The 14,179-nt window shown below is 51.8% G+C and overlaps 1 protein-coding gene across 1 annotated transcript; it reads right to left on the bottom strand.

Moving 5' to 3' along the window:
- Window positions 1–6,134: 6,134 nt before the first annotated feature.
- On the bottom strand, window positions 6,135–10,841 carry SBSN (suprabasin). Its single transcript, XM_074315847.1, has 5 exons — window positions 10,062–10,841; window positions 8,756–9,953; window positions 7,277–7,342; window positions 7,124–7,168; window positions 6,135–6,234 (listed from the first exon to the last, which is right to left on the bottom strand). Exons 1-5 carry the CDS (start codon window positions 10,778–10,780, stop codon window positions 6,211–6,213), a joined length of 2,052 nt encoding a protein of 683 aa, XP_074171948.1. The 5' UTR covers window positions 10,781–10,841; the 3' UTR covers window positions 6,135–6,210.
- Between the last annotated feature and the right edge of the window lie 3,338 nt (window positions 10,842–14,179).

The raw sequence follows: 14,179 nt of genomic DNA, 5'->3' as shown, positions 1-14,179 counted from the left end.
ATAGGTGTCAGCCAGCCTGAGTCAGGGGCACCAGAATGAGAGTCAGGTGCCCTTTCTTGGTCTCTCAGTTTCAGTCGGCCTTTGCCTCTCCCATCTCTCTCCCCTCCCACACTGCAACCTAGAGGTGACTGCTCTCACCCTCTTTCATACATTCCAGTCCATAGAAAGCCTGGGAGCTGTGAGTCTAGCCTTGGCCCTCCGTGGGGACCCCAAGCGTCCAGAAAGGAGTGGCCACGACCCCGAGAGAGGTCATCAGAGTGTCTCAGCATCCTGGTGGCTCTTGGCTGAGAAAACTGGGTGTGGAGCAGGGTAGCTGGGCGGGCCAGCCACCCCCAGGGAATGAGTGGGAGGGAAAAACCTAGGGAGGGAGCAGCTGACCCAGGCACCTGTCCTGTTTACCTGTTCTGGAGGGAACATGTGTGTGAGTTCACAGCCTCCTGGGAGGGCTGGGACTACACCAACACCAGCTCACCCCCCCCCACCTCCCAGCCCCCCCCAGGGGACAGGGTATTACTGACAAGGGAGAAGGATTCAGCACAAGGGCAGGAGCCCAAGGTCAGCAGCTCGGTGCTGTCTCAGGTCCAAGCTCAGGACTAGAACTCAGGCATCCTCCCTGGGTCTCATCCCTGCCTAGCCAGGGTGGCTGCTGCTCTACTCCCGGAAGCCCCAGGTCCTCCCACCTGCCACTGTCTCATATCACTGCGATTCATCACCCAGTTAGGAGGGGCCAGTTTCCATCTACCTTTCTCAATGTCTCCTAGTCAGTCTCTCTCTCCACCCCAACACCCGCACCCCAATTTGTAACATTCAACACCTCTTACCATGTAAACACAATCCCTGTCTGTCCTCCGCAGCTCCCATTTCCCTGTTATTCCATCTCTGACTCTAATGATAATAATAATGGTGGTGGTAATAATAATAATGATTGCAGCTCCAGTTTATCAAGGGCTTTCTATGTGCCCAGCACCGGACTGAGCACTTTAGGTCTCAGACAGCCCTGGGAGATTGGTCTTATTATTACTCCTTTTATGGACAGAGAACCTGGGGCTCAGAGAGGACATGGTGAAAGTGTGGTAAAGCCCAAGCCAAGCCCAGGCCTGCCTCACTCCTAAACCCTGGCTCCCAGCATTTTCTGTCATCTCACTGTCTCAGACTTCCCCCCCGCTTTTCTTCTCTGGACAGAATTTGTTTGGGTTTTGCCCGGCCACCTTGTGGAAGGTGGGCAACAGGAGTAAAGCTGAGGCCTCCAGGATTGGTGATGGAGACCCTAGCCCCTGAGCCTGTTGCTTCCCACTCCCACAGGGCAGGACCACAGGCAGGATGGAGCACTTGCTGTCTCAGATGCTTTTCCACACTTCCCTCATGGGACATCACCTTCACAATGGCGTGTATCTGCCCTCTCCATTCTCTATTAGTAATATTTTTCTTTAAGCCTGCTTACTTTCTTAATATGTTTTAAGAGAATACTTTATATTGCTGCTGGAAGTGGAAAGCCGGAATCACTTGCCCATAGATAGAAAGTACCAGAAACCACAGTGAGAAGCAAACCATGGTATTACATTATAGATGGCTGCAGTTCCTGTATCTTCTTTGTTAGAAGGGGAGATGAGTAAGTATGAGAGAGATGTTCAGAAATGGAGTCTTCCTCTTTAACATAATCAGAAAGCATCAAAGAAAATTGAGAAAAGAGTAAGTTTCTCATGGGGTGGTGCAGTTATTTAAAGCCATGTTCACAAAACACCTAAATTTTCTCCTGCCACCAGCAGTCCCATGTTCTACGTTCTGTGAAAAACTGCCCTCAGACATCTCTGGACCTGAGGGTTTACCTCAAATAAATCTTAAGGCATAGTTATGAAATACCTGTCATGAGCCCAATAGAAGGTGGGGTGCTTTCACATGCATGATCTCATTTAATCCTCACTATAACCTCAAGAGGTAGACATTATTCCCATTTTACAGATGAGATAACTGAGGCCTATAGCTGTTGTACACAAGATTATATGTGAAAAGATCATGGTAAAATGCAGTTGTCAGAATGTGAACCAAGTCTGTCTGGCTCCACACAATTTTTCTCTCACATCACCATGCCTCCCTTGTTTTGTACATAATAGCATCCACAAATCTGACATGCTCACATTATGTCCAAGGCCCTCTGATTTCAGTTTTTCTCTCCAATTCACTTCTTGTTTATTCAACAGATGTTTATTGAGTCTGTGCCAAACCTGTTCTAGACATTGGGGATACTGCATGGAACAAGATCATCAAAACCTCTCTCCTTGGGGTGCTCACATGCATTGTGGGGGAAATTGGACAATAAACATATCTGGCAAGGAGTGAGGGAATGGAGAAGACAGAGGAGGTATTTTAAATAGGGTGATCAGGAAAGGGTTCTTTGATACGTGACCTATGAATGAGTCCCAAAGGAAGTGAGAGAGAGAATGAGCCAGGAGGACATCTGGGGATAGAGTATTCCAAGAGAGGGAATGGTAGTGCAAAGGCCCTGAGGCTGGAGCAGGAGGGAAATGGGAGGAGTTAAAGTCAAAGAGGTAACCATTGTGAAGACTTTGACTTTTCCGGGCTTTGAGCTGAGGTCCTCTGTGATCTGACAGGGGTCCACAGGGTTCCTCTGGGGAACAGACTGTTGGGGGAAGTGGGGAGTACAGAGATCGGGGAGGAGGCTTAAGCGATAAGGAGGCTGGAAGCTGGACTCAGGTATAGAGAGGAGATGAGGCCCTGGGTCTGGGCAGTGTTTCTGCTCCATCCTTTGCAGTCCTAGCCCTCAAGCTGACATTGCTGGCTCACCTCGTCCACTGTGCCTAGCCCAGAGTCTAGGTTGAAATCCTAGCTCCATCACTTACTAGCCACGATCTTAACCCATCAGTACAGCAGATTCCTTATCTGTAAGAGGGGTGAATGTGAGGATTAAATGAGGTGATCCTGCAAAGAGCGTAGAGCAGTGCCTGGCACACGGGAGCACTCAGTGTAGGTTCCTGCTAGTGTTGGGCATATGAATGTTGTTGGGATGTTTTCTCGACATTGTTTAATTTTCAGACATACACACGCACCTCCTGAAGGGGCCGAATTCAGAAACTTATTTGTAAAGAGGACTTATTTTGAAGCAGCCCACTCTCCAAGCATCCCAGGGCAGCATGCCGCCTCACCAACAGAGATGACCAGTGCTCCTGAATAGAGCCCGGCCGTCACCACTTACGAGTTGGGTGGCCTCAGGCGACTCTCTCCCTTCTCTGAGCCTCAGCTCCATCATAAGGGGGATAATCACGGTACCTGCCTCATGGGGAGGTTGTAAGGATGGAATGAATCATGTCTGTAAGTGCTTAACACAGACTTAGTAAGCACCTAATAAAGATGGCTGTGAGGGTCCCGCCCAGATTCCTCTCCCGGTTGTTCCACATCTGCAGAAACTGACCCCTCCCGTCTTTGTTACTCCCTGTCCTGGCTCCACCTCTCTGTCAGGTGCCTCCTCCTGGCTCACACTTATTCCAGTGCTTATCCCAAGTCTGCTCAAGCCACTAGCCTCCCCTCTCCTAGTTGCCAGCCAGTTGTGCCTGGCCTTGAACTCTCCTCTTGGACCTCTTAGTCTACGGGGGAAATGGATATGAGACAAGTAAATCTATAACTACAAATTGTCATAAGCACAATTAAGAAAATAATCAGTGTGCCATGAGAGAGAATAAGAAAGGTGGTCCTTTGTTCAGATTGGGTGGTCCAGTTAACTGAGACCTGAAGGGTGAAAAGGAGCCAACATGGGGGACGAGGGACATGGAGGTGTGTGCCTCTGGTTCCCCTTCACCCTTTTCACCTATCCCCCTACCCCTTTCCCCTCTGGCAACCATCAGTTTAGTTTGTTCTCTGTATCTATGTGTGTTCTGTTTGTTCATTGGTTTTCCTTTTTAGATTCCACATATAGTGAAATCGTACAGTATTTGTCTTTCTCTGTCCGACTTATTTTACTTAGCATGATCCCCTCTAGGTCCGTCCATGTTGTTGCAGATGGATAACTATACATTAATTTTAAAAAGTGGGGAGTATAGAGGATATTCCTAGCAGAGGGAACAGCACTCAAGGCCTTGAGGCAAGAGTGAGCCATGCCTCTGTTACCCTTCAGAACTGGCTAAGCTCTTCTTTTCCAGAAGCCTCCCGAAATTGACCCCCAGTACTACTGATGTATCCCATATCTCTTTGGCAAACAAGCCCAGCTAGATAACATGCATAAGATAAAATCAATGAAAGCTTTTGCTTTATGAAAGGCTGGTTTCCTTGAATATGCCCTTTTTAGCAAGGGACTCCTCCAGTCCATTCGTATGAAATAATGTCCAGCACAGATTAGCCCCTTAATAATGTGTGCTAGGAATGAATGCTTCTGTTTATTAAAATGCAGGAAACAGGTGTCTGTAGTTTACTTTGAAATGCATCAAAATGTATTGCTACGTGGCTAGAGGGATAGGTATGTAATGGACAGATGTGTGATAAAGCAAACATAATAGAATGTTAGTGGTAGAATCTTAAGTGGTGGGTATGCAGGTAGCCACTCTAAAATTCGTTCATCTTTCTGGTAAGTTTGAAATATTTTCAAAATAAAATACTGCGGGGGGCAGGGAGAGAAGGAACATACGTGATAAAAATGATGGCATTCTACAAATAAGGAAACTGCGGTGCCTCTGAGGTGCCTGGAGCATCAGCTTTATGGTGGGCATGCAGGCCCCTCCCCTCTCTGGTGTGTCAGTTAGTTCTTACTGATGCGTTACTTTATATTTGTTTTCATTTTCCGTTTATATGCCTCGTCTCCCCAAGAAGCCTGTAAATTCCCCAAGGGCAAGCACGCTGTCTATTTTCAGTCCCACAACTGGTAGAATTTTGGAGCTGGAAGCTATGTTTGCAGTCCCCTCCTGCAGACACCCGCCCCTGCTTTACACAGAAGGAAATTGTGGCCCCTAGAGGGGAAGTAAGCCGGCAGCCAGGCCCGTGCTTGATAAGTGTTCTAGAGACTTTGTAGGGAACTATGAAAGGTCAGGTTCTGACAATAGACAGGCCTGCTGCATTCTCATGGGTTACCCCAGGCAAGTGCCTGGGCCCCTCTGAGCCTCAGTTTCCTCATCCATACAATGGGGTTCATCAGAGGATTTCTGCCTTTGAGTTGGGGAAGGAAGGCTTAAATGGTTACAGAGCATGAACAGCTCTTCACATAGGATCTGGAACCTAGTAAGTGCTCGATATATAGTAGTTGCTGTCCTGATTCCTCTGGGTTTTGAGTCATCCACAGATTGAAAACTGGGCCTCTGGGTCACCACTCCTGTCATTGTAAAGAGGCCCTCCCTCCTGTCATCAGTGTGCCTTCCCCCTGAGCCTTTGATCCTCCTCCCTCTGAGAGGCACTGCCACAGCTATCCCTTTCCTCTCTCCTTATTCACTGATTCCCCTCCCTAAGGATGGCAAACAGGGAAAGACCTGTGTGTTTTCAGAATATCTCTTGTAGCTCTTAGGCCATTTCTCCCTCCACTTACTAACTGTGTAGCCTTGGTCATGTTTCTTAACCTGCGCAAGCCTCCACGTGCTTCTCTATAAAATGGGATAGTAACAGTACCTCTTACCTAACTGGGTGGTTGGGAGGTTTTAGTGATGTCATGCTCCCTGGCAGGGAGCCTGGCATGCCTAAATTGCACAATAAACCCAAGTGATCATTGTTACTGCGCTGGTACCACATCCCTTGAATGAGGACGCCACCCCCTTGGGTTACCCCTAGGTTCCTGCCATCTCTTCCCTTGTGCTTCTGCCCCCACTACTGGCCTGAAGTGGCTTCCCCACCCCCCCAACTCCACCCCCACCCCCACATCCCCAGTACCCCACACAAACTTTGCACACTGGTGAAGTATGGTGTCCCTGTAACCTCCCTCTTAGATCTGATCAGCCTGAAATCTCCAGCTCAACCCTTTCTGTGCATCAGACCCCCCAGCTATTTCAGCCAAGGAGCAAGAAGAGAAATGACAGCCTCCCGCCGACCCCTCCAGGGAGCACATGGACCATGATGAAAGTATGGTGTGTTGTATTTATTCACAAATCTCAGTACAGTTCCCTTAGGGACTCTGGAAGTCTACCTCCCACCCCCCCACCCCCCACCCCCCGCTCCTCCAGGTCATTTCAGCTGATAGGACAACAGGAATGTCAGTCTGCTCAGCAAGGCCAGTGCATTAGTTTAGGGCATGATGTTTGCGACGCTCTGAAAGAGAGAGAGAGAGAGAGTAAGCACAGGGTATGCAGTCGTAAAGGGATCGAGACCTCTGCACTCACGCCCCCTAGAGAAATAAAAGGGAGACTGACCACTGGCCCCGGGATGACCTGTGTTCTGGGGAATGTCTTAAGGAAGTTGGCACCTAGATTGAGGAGCCAGCCTTCCCAGGCAGAGATGCCAGGGGCCTCTGCAGGAACCGAGAAGCGTTGTCTGCTTTGCCTCAGAGGATCCCTGCCACCCCCATAGTCTGGGAATAAACAAGGTGTGCCTCTGGGTTCCAGGCACCATCTACAGAGCGGCTACCACCCACTCACCCTGCTGCCTCAGCCTCAGGCAGCTGAGGTATTCAATGCAAAGAGGAGAGCTAGGACTTGACTTTGGGCCCAGAGTGAGAACCAGGATCCCACAGGAGCCTTTATAGGTGGGGTGGGGAGTTTGTCAACCAGGAAAAGGATAGAGCTACCAGTTCCCACCACCCATGTATTGCTGCAAGGCAGCAGGGGTGTTCCCGGTGGCTTGAGATAGGGAGGGAGTCAGAGCGGAAATGATGAGGAGAGATGGTGGGCACAGGAAGGAGACAATCTCAGCAGCACCTCCCTTGCTCTCAGATGCACATGCACCCCTGGAGGTCTCCTCTGCTAGCCTATGTTTGCCTCAGTGGGAATGGGAAGCACCCAAAAGATTAAAGCAGGATGTGAAGGGTAAAGAGCGGGTGAAGAAAGAAAGGTAAGAGCAGAGCTGGGAAATATGTTGGATGGTCTCAGAAAGGCTGAGTCTGACCGCAGGGAAGTTGTCCGTGAACAAGCAATGGGAAGGGAGGGTGTACAAATATCTCCCAAGATGGAGAGCAGAAATCTGAAACCATGTGGGCACTCACCCTCCACAGAGCTGGAAAGTTGATGAAGGGCTTGTTGACCGAAGCCTGGAATTCAAGGACAAGAGAGTTAGTCCCCAGCCCCTGTCCCACCACCATCCTAAGAGGGCCTCCCCTCCCCCACCCCTGGGTCCGTGCTGTGCTGGGGAGACTTACTCCAGATGTTAATGTTGTGGTTGCGCCCCCTCCGTGATGGCCGGTGGATCCGCCTTGGTGAGCGCCCTGTGGACAAAGCCCAGACCATCATTACAACCCCTCAGTCCTTGAGGGTCTTCCAAGTTCCTCTACCCTAATGACCGGCTACTCTCTAGGGTGAGTAACCCCTGTTCCCTCACTGTCCAGAAGGAAAACCCAAAAGCCTTGTTGCCCTGGAAAATATGTGGGAGATGGGAAGAAAAGCCAGGAAGGATGTTTGCCCCTACTGACGAGTTGTCCCCCAGTTCCCTTTTATTTTTGTTAATGAGATGCTCTCAGTCACTGAGAAGGGGCCTGATTGAAAAGGGAACCCAGAGGACCCACACAAATACCAGGACCATAGATAACCTCAGCTCTGATCTTAAATCTACCCCTTCTGCACACACTCGAGCCTGATCGCTAACTCGGGTTCATTCCCATCTTAGTCTTTAATCCTATCCTCAGACACTCAGCAGTGCCTCCCTGCTGCTGCTGCTATCAGCCTGGAATCCTAAAACAAGCCTCCCTCTCCTGGCCTCTACCTGGTGAATCCTGCCATCTGACTCAGAGCCCTTTTCTCTACCACGCACACTTTCTACATAGTCTCTTCCTCCCCACCCACCATGCCCGGCTCCCTGCCTGGTAGCTAATGCGGTTATGGGTTTTGAGGCCTGGGCCAGTCTTCAGGTGGTGTCCCAAAGACTCCTCATGGAGATTGGAGAGTGGGGAAGTGAGGCAGGCAAGAGTCAGCCTTCTCCTATTCCCCAGGCCCCTCCTTGGTGCCAGTTCTGCTGTGCATGGCGCTGCTTGCCTCTCCTGCCCTCCACTATCTGTTCCCTCTGCATAACTGGGGATCAGAAATCCTCCAGCAGACCTGCTCTGATGGGGCAGTGTGGAGAAGAGAAAGAACCCTCACCTGTGATTTCCCAAAGCTGTGTGCTGGCCATAGGACCTTGGCGAATCCCCTGAAACCTCACTGAGCTTCGGTTTCCTTATGTGAGAAGCAGGGAGTCAGCCTCCTCACCCTGACTACCTCCGAGGCTTGTTATGAAAATTAAACAGAAAAGGGCTCATCTCCAAAGGTATTCCTTATGCTCACTCTGAAGCTCTCTGTTTTCTCAACACTCATTTTGCTCCCACTGTAATAGACATTGGCTCAATAACTGTTTCCTGCTTCCCAGGAGAGGCTTCTAGACCTCCGTAATTAGGAGGGCTGCTCTGTGAAGGTGGGGCTAGGTCCCATTCACACTGTCTGGTGTAGGGCTCGGTAGATAAGATGGCTTGATCCATCTGACCAGCTGACCACCAGTTCCTTTGTAAGGAAGAAGGAGAGGAAGGAGGGGGACAGCATCATATAGCTGCCTAAGCTTCTTTCCCCATGTGAGGGTTACCTAGGCTCTCCAAGGGTTTAACGTCTCCCTCCCGCCCCCGCCCCCCATGTCCCCGCCCCTGTTCACCTACATTCAGCAGCTGGGAGGCCTCCTTGCCGGCTTGGTTGACCCCATTATGAGCATTCTGCTGCAACCTGTCCACCTCCTTCCCGGCCTGGCCAGCAGCATGGTGGATACCTTGGCCAAGTTTCTCCGCTTCCTTTCCAGCCTGGCCAGCAGCGTGGTTGACCCCTTGGCCAAACTTCTCTGCCTCCTTCCCGGCCTGGTTGACCCCGTCGGTGAACCCTTGGACCACTTTGTCTGCCTCCTTTCCAGCCTGTTCAATGGCATGGTGAACTCCCTGGCCAAACCGCTCCACCTCTTTCCCAGCCTGGCTGACCCCAGGATGGACACCTTGGACTATTTTGTCTCCCTCTTTCCCAGCCTGCCCTGTGGCATAATGAACATCCTGGCCAAACCGCTCCACCTCTTTCCCAGCCTGGCTGACCCCAGGATGGACACCTTGGACTATTTTGTCTCCCTCTTTCCCAGCCTGCCCTGCGGCATAATGAACATCCTGGCCAAACCGCTCCACCTCCTTCCCAGCCTGGCTGACCCCAGGATGGACACCTTGGACTATTTTGTCTCCCTCTTTCCCAGCCTGCCCGGCAGCATAATGAACATCCTGGCCAAACTTCTCAGCCTCCTTCCAGGCCTCATTAATTCCATGGTGAACACCTTGGCCAAATTTGTCTATCTCCTTCCCAGCCTGGCTGACCCCAGGATGGACACCTTGGACTATTTTGTCTCCCTCTTTCCCAGCCTGCCCGGCAGCATAATGAACATCCTGGCCAAACTTCTCAGCCTCCTTCCAGGCCTCATTAATTCCATGGTGAACACCTTGGCCAAATTTGTCTATCTCCTTCCCAGCCTGCCCTGCAGCATGGTGGAGCCCCTGGCCGAACCTCCCTGCCTCGTTCCCAGCCTGCCCTGCAGCATGGTGGAGCCCCTGGCCGAACCTCCCTGCCTCGTTCCCAGCCTGCCCTGCAGCATGGTGGAGCCCCTGGCCGAACCTCCCTGCCTCGTTCCCAGCCTGCCCAGCAGCATGGTGGAGCCCCTGGCCAAACTTTCCTGCCTCATTCCCAGCCTGCCCAGCAGCATGGTGGAGCCCCTGGCCAAACTTTCCTGCCTCATTCCCAGCCTGCCCAGCAGCATGGTGGAGCCCCTGGCCGAACCTTCCTGCCTCGTTCCCAGCCTGCCCTGCAGCATGGTGGAGCCCCTGGCCGAACCTCCCTGCCTCGTTCCCAGCCTGCCCAACAGCATGGTGGAGCCCCTGGCCAAACTTTCCTGCCTCATTCCCAGCCTGCCCAGCAGCATGGTGGAGCCCCTGGCCAAACTTTCCTGCCTCATTCCCAGCCTGCCCTGCAGCATGGTGGAGCCCCTGGCCGAACTTTCCTGCTTCGTTCCCAGCCTGCCCGGCAGCATGGTGGAGCCCCTGGCCGAACTTTCCTGCCTCGTTCCCAGCCTGCCCTACAGCATGGTGGAGCCCCTGGCCGAACTTTCCTGCCTCGTTCCCAGCCTGCCCGGCAGCATGGTGGAGCCCCTGGCCGAACTTTCCTGCCTCGTTCCCAGCCTGCCCGGCAGCATGGTGGAGCCCCTGGCCAAACCTTCCGGCCTCACTTCCCACCTGGTTGGCCCCATGATGGGCCCCCTGAATCACTTTGTCTGCCTCCTTCCCAACCTGTCCAGCAGCGTTGTTGACCCCATGGACAAACTTCTCGGCTTCTTTTCCTGCTTGTCCGACGCCACTGTTGATTCCATGGGCTACTTTGTCCAAACCGTGGTTGAGCTCGTTGACGCCCCTGTCCAGCTCCTTGCCGGCCTGGCTCCCCAAGTGGCTAAGTCCATTAAAAACTTTCTCCACTTCCCTTCCAGCTTGAGTGATTCCATTATTGATGCCTTCCAGGGCCTTGCCCACCTCTCTCTCTGCATTGCTCAGCCCTCGGTTGATTCCTTCAATGACCTTCTCAAGGGGGTCATTAGTGGCCGCCCATCCAGGCAGGGCCCCCAATAACAGTAGGAGGGAGCAGGAGCTGATCAAACTGGCAAGATGCATAGTGTTGGGAGGGTGGCAAGATGCAGAGAGGAACCAGCGAAGCAAAGCTTCTATTTATCCTCTGCTTCCCTCCCTATTCTCCACCCCTCATGACTCAATTACCCCTGTGAGGCACTGATTTGGTCCCCAGTCAGGGAGGTATTTCTCAGGGAGATTTGGCGTTGAGCAATGAAGAGGAGGAGGAAGAGAGGGTGAGTCATGAATGGAGAACACTCACATGGCATCTTTGCTCCTTGCCCAGTTTGGGCCCTCCACCCGAGCTCAGATGTCTGCCCTCCCAACCACCTCCTCTTTTCATTCCTCACCCACCAGCCAGGCCTCCTCTCTCCCAACCCCACCTTCAATCACCCTGCATCCATGGTTCCTCAGCATCTTCACTCCTCTCGGGATCTAAGGATCCAGCTTCCCCAGGACTGAAATTCTAGAACGATGAGAGGTGCAGTCAGCATGAGGGAAGCACGCTCGGGGAGACGAGCGAGTAATGAGACCTGGTTCTTACTGTTCTTGTTGACTTTCCCCCCAAACTTACTGTCCTCTAGTCACACGGGACTTCTCCTTCCTCCTCAAACACACCAAGCTCATTCCTGCCACCTGGCCTTTGCGCTTGCTGTTTTGTTGGAATACAGAACGCAGATCTTCACATGGCACGTTCCTCCTCATTCTGTTTGTGGCTCAAATGTCACCTTCTCAAAAACCCTTCCTTGGCCTTCCCCCACGTATACTCTGTAATATCATCCTTTGGTTTTTATAGCACTTACCACAATCCAAAATTACCTTTTTAATTGTCTGACCCACCTATCAGATTATAACCTTCCAGAGGACAGAGCCTTTGTCTGTGTTGGCTACTGCTATATGCTCAACTCCTAGAACATTGCCTGGGATTCAGCAAATATTTATTGATTGAACAAATGGATGGATTAGAAGCAGCCAAAGGAAGACAGGCTAGGCCTGAGCCTGAATCTCAAGAGTCTCAACGTGCTGGGAGGGAAGAGTGCCGGTATCCCTAGATCAGCCTAGGGTCCCTTGGGGAGGTTTGTAGAGTTTGGAGCCAGGATCACATTCTTACCACAGAATCCTGGCCTCCTGCCTCCCAGCCCTTGGGCAAGGGCAGGGGGCTGACTGCCATGAGCTGGGACAGGACGCAGTGTCTCCTGAAAAGCCGGTTGAGGCAGCCCTGGGGAGGGGCTGAAGACCTGGGGCAGCAGGAGACTGTCAGCCAGAACCTGGGCTGGGGGCCAGGAGCTCATTCTTCCTGGCCTCCTACCTCTGGCAATGCTTAAGTCACAACCTGAAACCCCAGGTGTTGACATGGTGGCTCTGGTTGGACGGGGAAACAGCTGAGAATCTGGCCTCGGTGTGAAGAGGACTATCACAAGGGCAGGTGGTGGTTGGTGGATCTGTGGCAGAATATCTATCTGGAGCTAGTTTAGAGGGAGGCGGAGACCAGAAGGATGAGAGCCAGTGGGTGGGTATAGCTGGGTGCAGGGGTGAAAGATATTTGGGTTTTGGTGCCAAGGGGAGAGACTGAGAGATGGGGTGGAGGTGGGATTGTTAGTGGGAAGGCCAGGCAAGAAGGAATGTGCAGGGTGTGAGCGAGAGGAGGTGGCAGAGTTATGTGTGTGGGTGCCCAGGTGTGGTGAGAAGCTGCACGTGTTTTCAGGCTTTGCTCAAACAAGAGCAATAAGGCCCACTCCCCTCGAAGGACCCAGGGTTTCACCCCAGATCCTGGATACTTGGCTCCACCCAGAACCAGGCATCCTAGACCCGGAGGCCCGGGAGCTTGTGCCTTCTCTGGGTTCTGCCTATACAGAGTGACTAATGGTGCCACCTCTCCACGATTGAGCTCATCAAATCTGGTTCCCAGTTTCACGCTCCAGGGACAAAACCAAGTCCCTGGGCAACCTCAGGTGTGGCTTTTCTGCCCTGTCCAGTGTCTAAATGAGGGAGTTTCCTGTGCCCGGAGACTGCTGGGTGGGGAACTCCAGAATCCTAATCCACGCCAAGGTTGACAGGTGGGGTTTCACCATTACTCTTTCCACCCTTCTCTCTGCCCCATCCTTCTATCTTCTGTCGGCCCCTCTCTGCAGTGCTGCATTCCCATTGGCCACTATTTGATTCAAGACTTGGGCATCTGTCTCTGTGAGATTGGCCTTGAGTTGTCCTTTCTTTGCCACCCTCTGCTGGTCTTGGTAACTTGGCTGTGCTGCTTTCCTAGAGTGAGTGGAGAAGCTTTCGGGTGCTGTTCCATCACAGCCCCCCAAAGCACTCCCAAGAAGTTTGCGATCCAAGTACACACAGTGTGCTTGCGAATCCATGGGGCCTGCCCGGAGCCTCTGGTTAGGATCTACAACACTTCCTGTAGACTGGCAAATATTTGTTTCCGATGCTTTTTGACAGATCTTGCCATAAAATCATTAGGAGCAGAGTCATCCTTTGGAGGATAGATCTTAACTCTGTCTCTTCTCTTGTTATTAGCCTACTCAGATTTGTCCTTTCTTTTTGTACCAGTTTTGATCCTTCATATTTTCTAAGAAATATTTTAATTACACTGAGCTTTTCATATCTATTATTGTAAAGTTGTACAAAATCAGTCCCTTTTCAGTCCTGGTTTGGTGTGGTCTTTTGTCCCCCCTGGATCCTACATGTTAAATTGATCTCCCTTTGTTTACTATCTTTTTTTTTCTTTTTGGCCTTGGTTTTTGAAATCTCCCCATCTGTACACCCAATTTATTTTCAGTTCCACCTTTCCCGGGCCATCCAAGCAGGAAGGCCTCACCCTCACCCAATCCCACAGCAGGTACTTAGCAAATGGAGTTCCCATGGAGGTTTGGGGAAGGAAGAGGTTATGTCATTCTGCCCCTTCTTGCTTCCACACCTCTCTCTGGGATGGTGACTCCTTCCTGGCCCAAACCTTCACACCCCTAAATCTGTGTGTCGACTGGCCCTCCAGGTAAAGGTGCCTGCCTGTGAGTCACAGATGTGCAAGCAAGCCCCCACCCCCAGTGCTTTAGGCGCAAGGAGCCATCTGTCCATTTGTTCTTTTTCAAATGTTTATGGAACCCTGCTTTGTGCCAGGCACAGTTCTAGGTGCTGGAGGCCCAGCGGTGAACAAAAGAGACAAGAACGCATGCCCTATGGGGGAGACAGTGAACAAGTAAATCAAAATGACAAACTACATGGGCGGACGGGTGGCTCAGTTAGTTAGAGCGCAAGCTCTGGGCAACAGGGCTGCCGGTTCAATTCCCACATGGGCCAGCAAGCTGTGCCCTCTGCAACTAGAATGAAGTCAATGAGCTGCCACTTAGCTCCTGGGTGGCCAGATGGCTCAGTTGGTTGGAGCGCGTGGGCTCTCAACCACAAGGTTGCCGGTTCGACTCCTGCAAGGGATGGTGGGCTGTG

This window comes from Rhinolophus sinicus, linkage group LG11, assembly GCF_036562045.2.
Source record: "Rhinolophus sinicus isolate RSC01 linkage group LG11, ASM3656204v1, whole genome shotgun sequence".
Classification (NCBI taxonomy): Eukaryota; Metazoa; Chordata; class Mammalia; order Chiroptera; family Rhinolophidae; genus Rhinolophus; species Rhinolophus sinicus.
This window is presented reverse-complemented; position numbering and strand designations above follow the sequence as displayed.